General features: G+C 44.4%; 1 protein-coding gene across 4 annotated transcripts in view; it reads right to left on the bottom strand.

Annotated features, from left to right (window-relative positions):
* The window catches only part of NPNT (nephronectin), a 59,671-nt gene extending 45,635 nt beyond the window's left edge, over window positions 1-14,036 (bottom strand). The window contains exons 1-3 of one of the 4 annotated variants that reach the window (XM_064148443.1): window positions 13,729-14,036; window positions 12,236-12,336; window positions 3,346-3,396 (exon numbers count right to left, since the gene is read on the bottom strand). In XM_064148443.1, the coding sequence (XP_064004513.1) occupies window positions 3,346-3,396; window positions 12,236-12,336; window positions 13,729-13,799 (223 nt within the window). In that variant the 5' untranslated portion in view covers window positions 13,800-14,036. The remainder of the gene's footprint in view (window positions 1-3,345; window positions 3,397-12,235; window positions 12,337-13,728) is intronic. The other 3 variants (XM_064148441.1, XM_064148444.1, XM_064148442.1) reach the window with 3 other exon arrangements.
* Window positions 14,037-18,197: the final 4,161 nt, after the last annotated feature.

Below are 18,197 nucleotides of genomic sequence, written 5' to 3'. Positions count from 1 at the left end.
TTTGTCAAGTTGCTCTGCACTAAGCTGCCTGCTTTTTCAGGGCATGGGTGACAACAACATTTTGTCCCCTCTCTTCATTCTCATCTAGAATTAACACTAGAGAACTATTTATTGATTACCAAACACTGTCTTGTGAAGCCTCAGTCAGATAGTTCCACTGCCTCCTTTCTACCTACCTAACTCCTCCTCCTCATTTGTGGTCAACAATGGAAATCCCTGAGCTTTCTCAGTCGAGTATCTCTACCAACTTCATTCTTTTCTAGTTTTCCAACACTCCTATCTATATCTTTCATCAGAACAGCCTTAAACATAACTATGTGTAATTCTTACATTCTTTTTCCGCTGCTTTGTCACTTAATTTCTGTTCCTTACCAGTTATTTCTTATTCCTTGCATTTTATTTCTCACGTGGTGCCCATACATAAGGGTTTCATTGACAGAAGTTGCCCTCAAAGTCTTCAAATTGCTCTTTCTGCATTCCTGCTCTCATATTTGTCTCAAAATGCTAGCCAGCACACATCTAACCTGTCCTTGAACTTCTGATTTTCCTCTGAAAACTAAAATTATGCATGAGAATACCTGCATCTGAAACAAACTGTGCTGACCATCTGCTTGAATGGCCTTGCTTCTGCCCTCTCTTCCCAAGTAACATACAGGTACCCCAATTGCTTCTGACTCTAAATCCCAGCTGAGTTGTCCCAACCACAGAAAGTAACTTGTGGCTCAGCCCAGAGATGATTACATACTGTTCAGCTGCACAAACCTTTATTGTGTCCTTTAACATTGCTGAAGGCAGAACAGACTTCCAACATGAGGCTAAGTTGCCTCAGCACCAACTTGGTAGCAAGACTTGGCACACTGGTGAAAGCAGCTGTCCTCTAGGCTTCCTCCTTCACCTGAAACTAGCTCCTTTTTTTCCTGTGTTGCTAACAGGCCACAACCTCAAGGTCTAGACTTTTCTTCCTCAGAGCCAACTTCAGCTCACTTCTGCCTCCTCCTATTTACTTTTTGCAATTCTTTGCAAATTACGCAATTGCATAAACACAGTCAAGAAAATTCATCTGCCTTATTCACAGTAATTTGGATCTAGGATGCCAAATGTATGGCCTAATTTGTGGAATGGATCACTGCAGCTCTTTCAGAGCTATGTATATTTTGTTCAACTACATGCATATGCAGGAGAACACATAAAGGTTAACTTACCACACAGTTATCAGTAGCTGTAAAGAGAAGTCATACCCCCAGCTCACACTACAGAATGACTTCTGAAGGAAACCACTTTGCTTCCCAAGTAAGTATACTAGCAGGCACAACAAACATCTTTGCAGAGATGAGTAAGTCTGGCTGAGGCAGATGATTTTTATATGCAAAGCATTCCTTTGCTCTGCATTTCGAAAGATAATTAAGATCCTTGACCAACTCCTGTAACTAGAGACTGACAGTGTCATCAAACAAAATAGGTAGTATCTAAATGCCTGACTATTTTGCCACAAATCACATGCTCTTCTTCTTAACATTCTTAATAACAAGGGTGGTCAAAATGCATGTTTAGACTTCACAGAATGGCTTAGGTTAAAAGGGACCTTAGGTCATTTACTCCAACCTCAACTCTACCATGAAGAGGGACACCTCTCAACCAGACTCAGCTGCTCAAAGCCTCATTCAGCTTGGCTTTGGCCACCTTCAGGGAGGAGTTTCGTTCAGTAAGCAGCTCCTAATTTTCATAGTATCACAGTATTATTAGGATTGGAAGAGACCTCACAGATCATCAAGTCCAACCCTTTACCACAGAGCTCAAGTCTAGACCATGGCACCAAGTGCCACGTCCAATCTTGCCTTTTTTATGCACAACTGCTACATTTGCCTAGGTAAATCGGTTACTCAGTTTGCACACAGGATTCTGCTAGCAGCACATGGACATGATGAACTGCAACCAGTGTGGGCTGTTCTACTGCAGGGAATTCCGTACTTGTCTGTGACCCCTGCCAAATATGCTTCTAAACTGTACAGACAAATCCAGACTCTGGGTTCATGAATGCCTTGTGATTCAGAACAGCACGTAAAAGCATGCATAACCTAAGCATGGATAATACCAAAATCAATAGAATTTAATGAAGTCACTGAAAGTTAATCTAATGCTTCTGCATTAAAAATCAGTGAAAGTTTGATCTAACGTAACACAAAATCAGAAAAGCAAGAAAAAATTCATGCTTTGTCTGCTTTTGTGTTTGCTTTCCCAGGTGACTCAGGGTAACTGCTTAAGAGTAGTGCTTTATCATCTCAAATGCCTGTTTGTTGCCTGAATCTTTCTGTGTGTCTGCTCAATTGCAGCAGGTAGAAGCAGGCTAGCATGAGTGCCTCCATGTATGGTGGCAGAACAACTGGGCCCTGTTGCACTTTTGCTTATTAGCATACAACCCAGGTGCCTTCAATAGAGTAAATTCTGTTCTACAGTAACAAAGCTGACTTTCACAGGAGGATAGTCAGCTGATTGCTTTGCTCCCTTTCTAAAGGCTGGTACTCCTGCCACAGGGACAAGTAAGCAAGATGTATCAGCTCCTAAGCAGCACCAGACTGCAGCCATGGGTACCAAATGCTCATTTCCTTTTGCTCTAACATGCCCAGCTATACACTGACGTAGAGCAGCTTCCCCGTGGTGGGAATGACAACCTGTCGCAGAGGTGCAGAGCAGACAGTGGAGTGCATTAAGTGCTTCAGCCATCCCAAAGTGATCTCCCACTGCACATGATTCAATCCCATGAAAGCAAATTAGGCCTCCCGAGTCTGACAGCTTGTAAATGTGATGCTGGGAGAATAAACAATTTGCATGAAGGAAAAAAATACTGCCTGGGGCTTGAGGGTGAGATAAAAAGAAGAAAGAGCGGGGAAAGTTCAGAAAATAAGTATCTTATTGGATAGAAGACTAGGACAAAACAGCCTTATCATAGAATCAACCAGGTTGGAAGAGACCTCCAAGATCATCCAGGCCAACCTAGCACCCAGCCCCATCCAATCAACTAGACCATGGCATTAAGTGCCCCATCCAGTCTCTTCTTGAACACCTCCAGGGATGGTGACCCCACCACCTCCCTAGGCAGCCCATTCCAATGGCAAATCACTCTCTCTGTCAAAAATTTCCTCCTCCTAACATCCAGCCTATACTTCCCCTGGCATTTCCTTTCCCCTTCCTCTTCCCCAAATGAATGTTTAAAACAAGTCAAATAACAAAAGCACATCTACATCATCTTGTTACACAGGATAGTTTCCATGTAAACTCAGGACTGAGAGGCTGTAATTCCAAGTCATAACCTTGCCAAAATTATTTCAAGAAATATGTTCAGCTAACCTTTGGGCCGGCACCTTAGGCTGGCTATTCTCTGCCTTAAGACGTAGAAAGCTGAAAAACAAATATCCAAGAAAAGAAATTCCAGCTTTTTAATGGTTTTTTTTTTCTCTCCCTTGTAAAGAGGATAGACTTGACTGAGGTTTTTAATCAACTCGTTACATTCTTGGAGACTTAACACACATTCAACATTCAGAGCTTTTCTGAAATGAAAAATATAAATCAAAACTCTGGTACACATTTAAAAATGGAAACACCTTAGAGCAGTATTTCGTTGTGAGACTTCACAAAGACTCTGGGACACAAGAGGAATTAAACGTAATGACGTGATGCTATTCTTATTCAATCAACGAAGGAGCCAGACTTTGTCACGTTTCACATGGTACAGCAGCTGTAAAAATTCTTGTGTTTCACAGTTTAGGTTCAATGCTTCTATCAACAGACCATAAATGTGTTTCTTAAAGAGACAGTATCCTTGCATTTAAATATAGGCATGTATTTTTAGCGCTGTGTCTCCACAGGGCAAGCGTAAAGGGTTAGCAGCTGGGTGCTAATTTGAGAGTAATTAAAATTACACTATTCATAGGTATTGCAATGTCTGCAGTCAATAAAACTGCCAGCATATAGATTTACTGGTCAGTTTTATAATGTTTAAATTTTGAATGTTATCTACATTAAAACTAATCCTTAGAGACCTTTTTTAGCTCTTACTACCACATGAAACGAGACATGCTACAACAGCTAAATAAGGTGGAAACAAAGATTTATGTCTCAGGCCTACTTTAAATCCATTTATTTGCCAATAAAATTAACATTAGCAGCATAGCTTGTTAGGCTTCACAGTCTTACTATAAAGGGCTGGGACTTTAGCAACAGCAGGTCTTTGTGTTTTAAGTTGTATGTGATTAACACTTCAGGGCTTGCTATGGCTGCAACTTAGGTTGGTTTAAATTACTCTCATCCAGGAAGTCCCTGAGGATTTGTTATAGTGGAGAGAGGCTCCCCAGGTATTGCTAGGTTTTGAGGGAACCTGCAAATACAAATATACTACAGTTGTAAATGGTCAAATCATGCTCCTGCTGGGATTTCCTCAGGAAGAGAATTGGGACCACAAAGCTACTGTTCCGTATATAAAGTGCAGGATGAATGCAGCGGGGAAGTGGAAAAGGATACTGTGTCTTTAACACAGTAGCCTAAATAATAGCCTAAAGCTTCTAAACTGAAAAAGAATTGAATAAAAATAGCAAAACCTCTTTTTCTTCTGGCATAGCAGTATTCAAGCAGTATTGCAATTCTGTATTAACTGTATTTTCTTTGAAAAACACTAGGGATGCACAAAAATACTGGTCAGTTTGTAAGTAGCAGACATGCTACACATCACTATTCAGTAAGCATTCCCAACACAATGCATTAAGACAGATTGTACTCTTGCAACCACATTTTCAGCAACAAAACTTACTGACTTGAAGCAGGTTTCTGCTAGCAAGCCAGCCTCCTGGAAGCCAGTATTTCCATGGTCTGTTATTGACAAAACCAGTGGTTTATTTTTGTGCATCTTGGGCTATACAGAATTGCCACTGACACTGAAAGCATTGTTATGAGAAAGAAACGTAAGTTCTAAGCAGCTCATGACAGCTTCTCACATTGATGTATGAGATGATTTATAGTGTAAACTCCCATCAACATTATTGTTGGTTATACAAAGTCTCCCAGGCATCAGTGAGAGCACAGCCAACCCTTCACCCCTTCTTCCCCATGCCCCTTGCATCTCCATAAACAGATTGCACAGTACAGATATGCAGCATTTAAGCTCATTAGGAGAGGAGCAGCAGTACAGACAAGAAGGCAGCAGCATGCACAGTTCCCAGCAAAGCATTTGGTTTTATACCTGCATCTGCTGTATCAGCTTGTACAAGGCCTCTCCTTTTTCTTGCAGGTCCTCTTAAGAGCCTACTGAAATAGTTATGCTTTCTACTAGGTTTGACTAAATCTAAATGCTAACCTGACATCCTTCAGTTAACATTTTTTCATGATGCAGTGCTAAGGGGAAATGTACACTGATGACTTGACTTATACTTTCATTGGTGGACTACTTCACTGCATACATTCTCGTTTGCTCTGTCCCTAGGCTTTTAAACCAATTGGCCTGGTTCTACTGTAAGGTGGTGGAAAAACCTTTTGCTGACTTAGTCTTGTTTTGCTCCCTAAGCGGAATACTCAAACCTCAGCACAGATGGATGCTCTGAAGAAGCACACTCATCTTCACAACCCCTCCTCAAGACAATCAACAGAGGTTTTGTTATCATTTAAGAAGAATTAAACATTGAACTAAGTGATGAAGCAACATCACTTCTTCTAAAATCCATGTTCAGTGGCACTTTATTCCTGATAAGCATCTTCCATTGGTCGAAATTTTGTCCTCTAGTGTACAAACACTTCAAAAGAAGGCATCTTTTGCTATGACCTCCAGCAAAGGAGTTGTCCAAACTGTAACCCAGAATGAGAATTCAAGCTGGTTTATATTGTCTTTCCTAAGAAAAGTCTTGCTTAATGTTTTTAAATCTATGTAAAAGCTCTTGGCTGTTAAACTGCAGATAAAATTTTGAAGCAAAAGGCAGGCTACACTTTAGTGCACCTTGACTACACGTAACTAACACTGAAATCAATCACAAACAGGCATGCAGCAGGTGTATTTTGTTCACAAAAGACACACAGACAGTGGCAACTGTTTTTATAGCCTCTAAAAGAACTACAGAGATATTTGTAAGCCAGCTAAAATCAAGGCAGATAGACCGTTACCTCTAAGAATAACTTTCAGGGAATCAAGATTAGTGGCAAAAACATCCACAAAGAATTGTTTCTCTGACAACCCCTAGCATGGCCTGCTGGAAACTGAAGGGCAGACTCTTCACAATGACAAATAAAAAGCATCCCACTACTTCTCACAGAAGTCTCTGTATTAAACAAGTGCATCATCTATCCCACTTTAGCTTTTTGACAGGACAACTAGCTTCCAGAGCTCAGTATGTGAGTATATATTCACAGTCAATTTCTGCACACCAAATTAGGAACAAGGGTCAGTCAGCAGCAGTTCCAAGGACTTTCCTGCTGCTTGGCCCACCTCTAGCCTAGCAAAGGACAACAAGGTCAAGATTAACCTTTCCTTGAGAAATACTCAGGAAGACAGCCTTCACTGCAAAATATTGTCACAGACATCCTAGTAGGGGGGTGAGAGGACAGGCTTCATCTGGTATCCTAGACTACAGTGCCTAGAATACAAGAACGGATGACTGTTTTCTCTTGTGCAGTTGACATTCCTCACACAGCTCAAAGAGCTGAGCTCCAGCCCCACAACTGCTGGAGATTCTCTTCCCCAAGGTATTTCAAACCATGAAAATTTATGCTGGGTAGCATTTCTTTTTAATAAAAAAGTTGAATCAGCTTCCTAAAGCACTTTCTTGTTTGTTTTACACTGGCACACAGGATAAAGTGTGTTTGTGTAAGATGTGTGCGATGATGCACACCCCAACTTGATCTCCCCTGTATGCCTTAAAATCCACTGAATGGCTTTTGGGTTAGGACAACACACTCTGTACCATAGATGCAGTTGCCTTACAATGCAAGAGGAGTTAAGAACTGAAAATGTATTCATCAAAAACGCTATTACAGAAGTCAGAAACTCCTACTGCAACATAAGAAATCCAGAACAAATTCTTTGTACTCCCTGCTTTTGCTCTGAGGTATAATTTTGCAGTGTGCACAACAGCAACATAAATAAGCAAGACAAGAGCCCTATTTTTCACACACATCTCATTAAGCACTCTATCAGCATAGCCTTTCTTCACAGATAGGCTTTTGGGTGATTAGTCTCAGAGTTATTACTCCCAATACTACCTGTTAAGACGAAAGTGAATCATAGAAACAGTCAGGTTTGGAAGGGACCACAAGGATCATCTAGTTCTAACCCTCCTGCCATGGGCAGGGACATCCTACCCTAGAGCAGGCTGGCCACAGCCTCATCCAGCCTGGCCTTAAACACCTCCAGGGATGGGGCCTCAACCAACTCCCTGGGCAACCCATTCCAGGCTCTCACCACTCTCATGCTGAAGAACTTCCTCTTCACATCCAGTCTGAACCTGCCTATCTCCAGTTTTGCTCCATTCCCCCTAGTCCTGTCTCTACCTAATATCCTAAAAAGTCCCTCTCCAGATTCTATGTAGGCGCCCTTCAGATACTGAAAGGCCACAAGAAGGTCACCTCAGAGCCTCCTCTTCTCCAGACTGCACAGCCCCAACTCTTTCAGTCTGTCCTCATAGCAAGAATCATAGAATCACAGACTCAACCAGGTTGGAAGAGACCTCCAAGATCAGCCAGTCCAACCTAGCACCCAGCCCTAGCTAATCAACTAGACCATGGCACTAAGTGCCTCAGCCAGGCTTTTCTTCAACACCTCCAGGGATGGTGACTCCACCACCTCCCTGGGCAGCCCATTCCAATGCCAATCACTCTCTCTGCCAACAACTTCCTCCTAACATCCAGCCTAGACCTCCCCCACCACAATTTGAGACTGTGTCCCCTTGTTCTGTTTCTTGTTGCCTGGCTGAAGAGACCAACCTCTGCCTGGCTACAACCTCCCTTCAGGTAGTTGTAGACAGCAATGAGGTCCCCCCTGAGCCTCCTCTTCTCCAGGCTAAACAACCCCAGCTCTCTCAGCCTCTCCTCATGTGGATTGTACCCAATCACCTCTTCACTATTCTCCTGTCTCCGTAGTGCCTCCAGAAGGATCTGCTCCATGATCTTACCAGGCACAGAGGTGAGACTGACTGGAGACTAGACAGCAACATGGGATTTTTGGACTTATTTCAACTGGGATACTTATCATCTACTGTTAAAGCACTGATGCTGTGAGTCTATCAGTGTAAAGGGTCAAGGGGAGGTTAACATCACACGAACTAAGAGATGACACTTCAACATTTCTGTTGCTTTCAAATTAGGTTTTCCATGCACCAGGTTTAACCAATAGTCATGGTTTACCAGAAAAAAGCTTCAGAAAAGCTACACAGCTATGCCAGTGATGGAATACATCCACAGTACTAAATCTAGGTTAGCCATTAAATGTGTGGCTGGATTTGCAATTTAAAAGGAGTAAGAAATGCCAATGAATTTGAGTTATGTTTGTTCAGCCCCTTTGAAATTATGTCTACATTTGTATCAGTCTCAAAACAGACTTTAGTGTTCACAACCTGAAAGAAGGGGAAAAAAATCCCATTTATCTCAAAGCTCTTATTTCAGAGGGACATCTAAGTGCATTCACCAAAATTGGCAAGGGCATTGAGGAGGGCAACTTCATGTCACTGAAATGGGAATACTTCTATTCGCTGAGATGTTACAGCTGACACCGATAGGCTTTGGAAGCAAGTTTAGAGACAGATCAGACCTACGCACACTTCCTTACATGTCCAAGACTTGATTGGTGGAATTCATTAACAGAAGGCAGGGGATGTTTTAAAAGAAAAGTATAAATTAAAGGAGGGACCTGATTTCAACTTCTTCCTACATGTTTACAACGTGAAGAAGACAGCTGAGGTACGCTGACTTGCGTTACTAAGCAGCAGTAAGCACCATCATGCTCTGTGTGCACTCCTGTGTCAGTCAAAGGAACATGAAAGGAATTACTCCACAGAGTAATTCTTCACAAAGGCAAGTTTAGCGAACACAGTTCAGTTTCCATTTGCAACTGTATGAAGGGATAATGGATGGAAGATCAGGAGCACTCATTTACCAAGGTTTAATAGGTTGCTGCTTGTCAGCCAGGCCACACTCCTGTTAGAGCTGATATATACAGGGTTAAACCTTTGGCACAATTAAACCATTACCTTAAATCACATAGTTGGCTTAAACTAACACTTTTTTTCCCCTCAATAGCCATGGGCAGAGGGCATTACCACATCTATCCAGTAGAGCAGATCAGCTGGACAGCAGAAAATGTACCCAGCTACAGTAATGATCACTTGCCCATGGCTCATCATAGCTCAGAGGTGGGACAGTGGGACAACCCTGACACGTACTGGAGATTATGTTCTTGCTACTTTCTGGCTCTAGCACAGCTCTTACCTTACATTTGAGATAAATTTACAGGTAATTAGTGTCTACACAGTAAATTACGCATGAGTAAGCAGGTGAGAGTCCAAAGATGCTATAGCACTTGCAGACATACCAAGGATGGCTCAACTAGTTTGGGAAAAGCAGTTCCAGCTCACTAATAGAGAGCGTAGCATTACTGTCTGAATATTTACAGCTTTGTCTCTTTTTATTGACTTACTGGACTGGATGATCTTGGAGGTCTCTTCCAACCTGGTTGATTCTGTAATTCTATTTGTATGGTGTGTCTCAATAGTTATTTTTAAGCCTGATTCTAGACTTGTTTTCATTGTGCAAATGCAATTTGTTCTAGAGACAGCAAAGAAAATGCACATCTAGTAAAGGAATTCTGACATGCTATTTATGCCACTCCTTTAGAGGACAGGAGCAAGAGGTTTGCCTTTCCCCACAGAGAAAGCAGGAGAAATAATTGTGCACTTTTGGGAATTTTTTTCAATTATATACCCCCTCAGTACAGTAAAACACTCAAGTTTTCCTTTGAGGCCTGGAATGCTGCCTTCTGTGCCAGGTTAATCCTTCATACTGAACATCACATTCCCAAGGTAGAGTTGACTATAGATTTTCTGTTTGGCTGCAAGCACTAGCAAGATTCACTTTCATTTAACGTAATCTCCCACTCTGTGATATGACTGGAATTTTCACCACCCACAACTGGGGCAGATTTCCTTGCTTTATTTTGCTAAGAGTTTGGCTGCCATTTAAAAACTAGAAAGAGAGTCTAAATTTTTAATAAGGTCTTTACTCAAATATCTGAGTCTCTTCTGAACCAGCAATTCAAAAATTATCAGCACCCAGTATGTCAACAAAACAGGAAAAAAACCCCACCAGCATTTAGACACCTGATAATTGAATTCTTCTGAAAGTCTGGACCAAACTACTGGAGATGACCACATAAGATCCATCTCTGCCCTTGGAAATGCACATGGAAAATGAATCTGTGAATGATGGACTAAAATGCAGTGGAAGGTGGTGGGAATTCCTCTAGCTTTAGCCTTAAAAAAAAGAGCATTTATGGTATCTGAAAACTTGGCAGTACAAAATTCAAAGAGTGAAAAAAAGTGTATAAAGTGTACTATTACTTTTGTCTTGTTTTCAGCTTTCAATTATGAATCTCTGATAGCTATTCCTATCTTCCAAGATCATAAAAATGCAACCACTTACGAGACTTGGTAAGAGAAACTGACTTCCACCTAAATATGAGTTGCTATTTATAGTCACAACACGAGACAAACAGGTTGTCTGCAAGACTCTTTTAATGTCTGGGAGGTTTTTTGTTTTGTTCTTGTTGCATTTTTTAAAGCAATGTGAATTATTGATAACTTTTCAGTTAAGCCTTTGTGGCCTTGAACATTTAGATTTCAAACAGAACTACATTATGGGAGATGGACACAGTTTCTATCATCCATGGAGTAGCCTCAACCAACCTACTTCACGCTCTCCTTCCTTCTCTACAAACATTCATCCCAAGGAAAGGACTGCTTCATACCAGTTACAGTCCTAAACATCAAAATAATTCATAGTATGGCTTGAGAAATATTAACCTGAGAGCTCTACATCCAAATACTGTATTAAGGATGTTATGTTTCAGCAGTACTTTACATAGCTTTTTAATCAGCCATCTTATGTACCTATTAAACATTGTGGGCTTTTAACACATTTAGGAAGAAAGAAGCCAATCTTGCTGTTTACAGATTTGAACAAAACCTTTGCTGAGAGCCTACAGTTGCAATGCCAATGCTATTTTTCTATCTCTTCCCTAATATTCACCACTTACAGTCACTGCCCTGCAGACTAAGCAATTTAGAAGTATTTCATACCTGGTTTGTTTTTAAAATGGCTTGGCAGAGAAATGAGTTAGCGGGCAGATATTTGTACCTAAATTAAAAAAATGAGGACCAGTACTTATAGGTTCATTCCTGAAAAACCTTAGGGAATATCACTCATATATGCACTGTTTAACACATGAGTGAGTGTTCCTTTTATCAAAAGCTGCGATTTTAACAAGCTGAGGTCTCTAAGACACTCCTAACAAATTCAACTTCTACACAGTGCTAGCTGCCACCACAGAATACCTTTCCAAGATGTAGTTAATGATGAAGACTCATCTACTTGGTTATCCTGCAATTCTATCAAGGATTCTAGAGAGACGTGAGAATCTCAGAGCTGTTTCTCTTTACATGTGACCCAGTACAAGGATGCTGTCCGATGGATTTATTCCTTCAGTTTGGCACTACTGAAAGAGTGTTTGAACTTAGTATTAACTGGAACATTTCCATCAACTTTTTAAGTAAAATATCAATAATTTTGGTCTCCTTCTTTGGTGCAAATGTTCTCACCACAGCATTTGCAACATGACACAGTAGTGTTGCATCAGGGTTATTAGGCCAGAGCATGAACAAAACCAGAAACCAAATGGAAATTTCCAAATTTTTATTACCCTGAAGTTTACCTTACTTGATTACATTACTTTTTAGTACACTTAGTAATAGAATTTTCAAAATTTCCAAATTTTTATTACTCTCAAGTTTACCTTACTTGATTACATCACTTTTTAGTACACTTAGTAACAGAATTTTCATGTGACAGCATCCTTCTAAGTAGGTCAGACTCACACGTGCAAAAGCCTAAGCCCTGCAGTTTAAGAATGTGTGTAAACCTGTGAAAGACGTGACTAGGTGTGTACAAGCCTCTTCTACAAGTAACTAGAAGCCCCAGCAGCAATGATACTCACGTTGGCACTGTCCCCAGGACAATCGGGCCCAGCCCCAGCAGCAGTCAATTCTACTTCCAAACCGGCAGAGTCCTGCAGAAGAGACTATGTGTCTGGGCCACCTGAACAAGAGAGTTCCAAAAAGCCCAGTGAATATACTTTGGGACTGGCCAAGAAAAACAAATGACAGAAGACCAGAAAAAAACTCCCCTGCATAGAAACATATATGACCACAAAACCAACAAACATCAGACAAAAAAAGCAATAACTACTCTAAGCTGAACTATATTCCCAATTCGGAAAAACGTAAATAGGGAAAAAAATAATTAGCATAACTTTGGAAAGCCTGAAAAAAAATGACATGCCTTGCAATATGCTCACTGCTGCCACTGCCAGGCTGGTATAAAGTAACTTCTGTGTAAGTCTGAAATATAAAATGTATGATGTTGAATAAAGCACCACCATAAAGTTCCAGCGTTGGTTTATCTCACAATATAAGGCCAAGTTTTCGATGTGAAACGTTAAGGGGGGCTGGGGGGGTCTAAAAAGCTTCCAAAACTGTCCAAAAAAAATTAAATACCAAAGATGAGCTGGAGTCTTTCTTTGGTCCACACAGTCTCAAGCAGTCAAAAGGTACTGACTTAAATGGTTAAAGTTATTTAATAACCACTTGAAATCAGGCAAACGCTGCATTTGAGGAGACCTGAAGAAGCAGCCCTTGAAGAGGGGCTCATGCTGACTGACCTGTGGGCAGGCAGGACTGCTGCGGCGAGCCCCTGGCCCCTTGCAGCATCCATGAAGTTCTCCAACCGGCCGCTCCCTACACCTGACACGGCTCGGCACAGCCCATGAGGCACAGGCTCTCCCAGCATTTATTTTTCGCCTCGCTTCATGTTAAAACTTGAGTTGCAGCCTCCGCCGTATTCTGTTTCAAATGCCCGGAGGCGTCAATAGGCTAATTTTATTTTTGCAGCACGCCGAGCGCTTTGCTTTTAATTCCTGCAGGACGCAACTCTGCCAGAGCAAGAAACTTTCTGTCCCCAAGTCCGGGCTCAGGCTGCCGAGCACGGCGCGGCACTCCCGCTGCGCGGCACAACGGCGGCGGACGGAGCCGAGCCACCCCCGTGGTGGGGTCAAACCGGGAGCGGCAGCGGGTGACACCGGGTCCCGCCGCCCCGTACCTCAGGGCACGGGGTGCCAGCAGGCACCTCTTCGCGGCTGTGGGGCGGCGCACCGGGGAAGCCTCCGCCGAAAGCTCCGGGGAGCCGAGAGGCAGTCCCAGGGGCCGGGAGCGAGCCCCCCCTCCGCCATTTCGCGCCCCAGCGCTCTGGCGGCAGTTCAGAGCCCAGGGGCCGTCACAGCCACCGCTGAAGCCCCCAGCCCAGGCGACACCTCGGGGCCCCCCCTCGGCTCTCCTCACGGGGGCTCCGACCTACCCGAGGAAAACCTAGCTTCCTTGCCGGTCCCCGACCATCGTCCCTTTGCTCACCCCGCGGAAGCAAGCCGGCACCTACCCTCTGTCAAACTCTCCGGCCACTCCTAGGGATAGGCAGGACACCAGGAGCAGCCGCAAGGAGAAGTCCATGGCCTGCGGAGCGGGCGGCGGTGGCAAAGGCGCTCTCCACCGCCGCGCTGCCGGGCGGACTACGGGTCACCGGGAGCCCGGCTACCTCGGACGCCGTGTGCGCTACAACGGCGGCGGAGCGGCGGCGAGCCCCTCTCCGTACCCGCCCACGCTCGGCCGGGCGGAGGCGGCGCCGCACGGGGAGCAGCGGAGCCGCCTGCCCTCAGCAGCGGAGCTGCCTGCCCCCAGCAGAGGCGGCCGCGGCCGCGCGCGCACCTCCCCCCGAAGGGCACCTGGCGGCCCGCGGCGCTGCTCGCGCCCGCAGCGCCCTGCCCCTCAGCCTGTGCCGGCCGTGCGGGGCCAGCGGTGAGGGAGCCGCTGGGGATGGGACCCCAGCCCTCTCCAGAGGGGCCCAGCGAGGCAAAAACCGCGCTCCGAAAACTAGGCAGAGCGAGCTTTGTTCCCATGCGCTCTGCTAGCTTGAGCTTCGTGAGGCGGAGCGGCCACCGCTCATCGCTGCGCGCACAGCCCACATCCGCAGCAAAGAGCACCAAGATTTGCCCTTCTGCCAACTGAACATGAGTCACAATAAAGTTTTCAAGCTAATCAGAAGGTGAACAGTGCTTTTCATGGCTCAAGCTCTCAGATGTTGACACGTGTGACAGAAGATGTTCCAGTCCTTGACCAGAAGAGGAAAGTGACACGTTTAAGTATTACCCAGGCAGCAGGAAAGGGCATCTTAGCACCACAAACCAACAGGGACAATGCTAAAACACAGCACTTATTTTTGTTGTGTTCCTTTGAGCCATAACTCTCTGAACTCACTGAGGGATACCTATTAACAGTCCATCACCAACGTAGGGTCAGAGCTGCTCTGATGACAGACACATGGGGCCAACAGCTGGGACTACCTTGCAGCACTGGTTTTGATAGGTGCCTAAATCAAGGCTAAAGCTCATCAGCTGCTTCTACAAGGGTATCACAGTATCATCAGGGTTGGAAGAGACCTCACAGATCATCAAGTCCAACCCTTTACCACACAGCTCAAGGCTAGACCATGGCACCAAGTGCCACGTCCAATCCTGCCTTGAACAGCTCCAGGGACGGCGACTCCACCACCTCCCCGGGCAGCCCATTCCAGTGTCCAATGACTCTCTCAGTGAAGAACTTTCTCCTCACCTCCAGCCTAAATTTCACCTGGTGCAGCCTGAGGCTGTGTCCTCTCATTCTGGTGCTGGACACCTGAGAGAAGAGAGCAACCTCCTCCTGGCCACAACCACCCTTCAGGTAGTTGTAGACAGCAATGAGATCTCCCCTGAGCCTCCTCTTCTCTAGGCTAAACAATCCCAGCTCCCTCAGCCTCGCTTTCTAAGGTGTGGCTGCACCTTAGAAGCAAGCAAAAAAAAAATCTTAAGATTGTGCTTAACACAGAGCCAACCCTTTTTGGGAACAATTTGGACTCCAGACAGAATTTTCAGGCTTTGTATTTCAGCTGGTAGCCTTCTACAGAGCATTTTTCATCTTCAGAAGGATTCACTGATAATTTAAGCAGTGCTACACAAAGGTCACTACTTCTTGCACAAGATACAAATTGTTCAAGGGAGCCCTCAAAAATTACACCCTTCCCTGATAGATATACCACTTTCTGCTCAAGTTAGCAACAGAAGGCTTCCTCCAATGCTCCTGTTGCTTCTTTTTGTTATTTTTGTCAGGACGGCACATTCCACATGCTAATCTTTCTATCTACACTCTCAAGCTAGGTCTTTCATAGAATCATAGAAACAACCAGGTTGGAAGAGACCTCCAAGATCATCCAGTCCAACCTAGCACCCAGCCCTAGCCAGTCAACCAGACCATGGCACTAAGTGCCTCATCCAGGCTTTGCTTGAACACCTCCAGGGATGGTGACTCCACCACCTCCCTGGGCAGCCCATTCCAATGCCAATCACTCTCTCTGCCAACAACTTCCTCCTAACATCCAGCCTAGACTTCCCCCAGCACAACTTCAGACTGTGTCCCCTTGTTCTGTTGCTGGTTGTGTGGGAGAAGAGACCAACCTCCACCTGGCTACAACCTGCCTTCAGGTAGTTGTAGACAGCAACAAGGTCAGCCCTGAGCCTCCTCTTCTCCAGGCTGCACACCCCCAGCTCCCTCAACCTCTCCTCATAGGGTTTGTGTTCCAGGCCCCTCACCAGCCTTGTTGCCCTTCTCTGGACACCTTCCAGCACCTCAACATCTCTCTTGAATTGAGGAGCCCAGAACTGAACACAGCACTCAAGGTGTGGCCTGACCAGTGCCGAGTACAGGGGCAGAATAACTTCCCTTGTCCTACTGGCCACACTGTTCCTGATCCAGGCCAGGATGCCATTGGCTCTCTTGGCCACCTGGGCACACTGCTGCCTCATCTTCAGCTACTATCTACCAGTACCCCTAGGTCCCTTTCTTCCTGCCTGCTCTCCAGCTGCTCTGGCCCCAGTCTGTAGTGCTGCTTGGGGTTGTTGTGGCCAAAGTGCAGAACCCTGCACTTGGCCTCATTAAATTTCATCCCATTGGCCTCTGCCACCCATCCAGCCTGTCTAGGTCCCTCTGCAGGGCTCTCTTACCTTCCAACAGATCAACACTTCTCCTAGCTTGGTGTCATCTGCAAATTTACTGATGCTGGACTCAATCCCCTTGTCCAGATCATCAATAAACACAGAAGAAAAAAAATCACTCTAAAAGGTACAGGATGATGATTCTGCAATGTGCCCCTCGTCTATGTTGAGACAACGAGCTAGCCCCCTTAGAGGGCTCAGATTGATATAAAATCTGCACTGAGGACTGAACCCAGTTCTCTTCCTTCATATGAGAAGCTGACAGACAAACAGCAGACAGTGACATCTGGGAAAGACAGGAGAGCATCTGGGTCAGATCAGATTCTTGCTGAACGATGGAGCTGATTTCCAGCTCTTGACTGATTGTCACTTTTAAAAAATGGGTTTTTTTCACTTGGATATGTGAGATGGTACAACAGCCCCTATGGAATGAGTTCACTGCTAAGATCCTGGATCTAGGGTAGAAATCCTATTTGTGATAAGCACAGGGATTTCTTCCTGATAACAGAATCTGCCTGCATCTCTCCAACTTGTAGGAAAAAAAGCACTCACAAATTACACCACGGCCAAGTTGAGGAGAGGTGCCTAAACTCAACATTTGAGCTGTGAATTAAGGTCTAAGGCAACCTATGCTTTCCCTCAGATGTCCAAAGGGATACGTCATAAAATCAATTCCTTTCACGCAATGCTCCATAACTGTACTTATGTACACAGCAAATTCAAAGCACACGCTGCTTCTTTAAGTGTGTATACCCACAAAGGACAATAAGATCATTTCATCTCTTCAGAATGCCTCAGTGTTTCAGTTTTCCTCAGCAGCCTCTTTGGCATTCCTGTATGCTGTTATGCTGGTCAGATAGGGTAATGTGCTAGTTTGAAGCTAGCTGGAATGTTTTGGTGAGAAGAACTAGATTACAGGCTATGAAAGGAAAATAATGGTGATGTCTACTTCCCTCATAGGCTTGCTGAGATGTATATGAACAAGAAATAAAAACATAGATAACCACTTCTCTTCTGCTGCTGGAGAGCTTGGAGCTGCATCTCTCCTCTAACCGCACCCTGTTTCTTTTTCAATCCACTTTGCTTCCGAACCCCCCTAGCTGAACCTCCATTCTTCCTTGGGGTAAGGTTGAGAGGGGTAGGGCAAAGGTGAAGGGGCAGTTGAGAGCCTCTCCTGGGGACTCAGGTTTCTGAGAGGGCTGTTGTGTTTCTGTATTACCTTTTACCTTGCATATTTCTGTCTATAACTGTATATACTGTAAATATTTGCCTGTATATTGTGCCAGCTGTAAATATAAGCTTCATTCTAGTCTGGGTGATTTCTAAAGTGGGGGTGGGGAACACCCAAACCATCACACCTAACTACTCAAATTAAGATTGTCTGCTCTTGGTTAACTTCTGCTTCCAAACAAACTGTTTTGGACTATCAGCCTCAAAAAAAATTAAGCACCCACCAAACCTACCACAACTGCACTTGCACACCCATCAATGGGGCTGAACATCCAGTCATTTCTTAATTCACTTGTTTTGCCCCGGTGGAGCGTTCTTAATAAGGTGGTTTCTGGTGTCCAGGATACTAGAAGGATTACTGAGTGAGCTGGCAAAGAACTAAATCTCTCAATAAGTTAAAGGTGTATAAAACTGTCTTCCATACCCCACTGCTGTGTGGGTGTGCATCAAGGTAATAGATAGAAGATGGAGAAGTTTTTGGAACTATTACTAGAAGCAAATGTTGAAGCCACAGGGTAGGCTGACCTTGTGGTCACTAAGATAGTAGCATAAAGTCCAGCAGCTATGCATCAAGCGCAGAGAAGACTACTAGCAT

This window comes from Pogoniulus pusillus, chromosome 9 (assembly GCF_015220805.1).
Source record: "Pogoniulus pusillus isolate bPogPus1 chromosome 9, bPogPus1.pri, whole genome shotgun sequence".
Classification (NCBI taxonomy): Eukaryota; Metazoa; Chordata; class Aves; order Piciformes; family Lybiidae; genus Pogoniulus; species Pogoniulus pusillus.
Note: the sequence above shows the minus strand (reverse complement) of the source record. Positions and strands in the feature narration are given on the sequence as shown.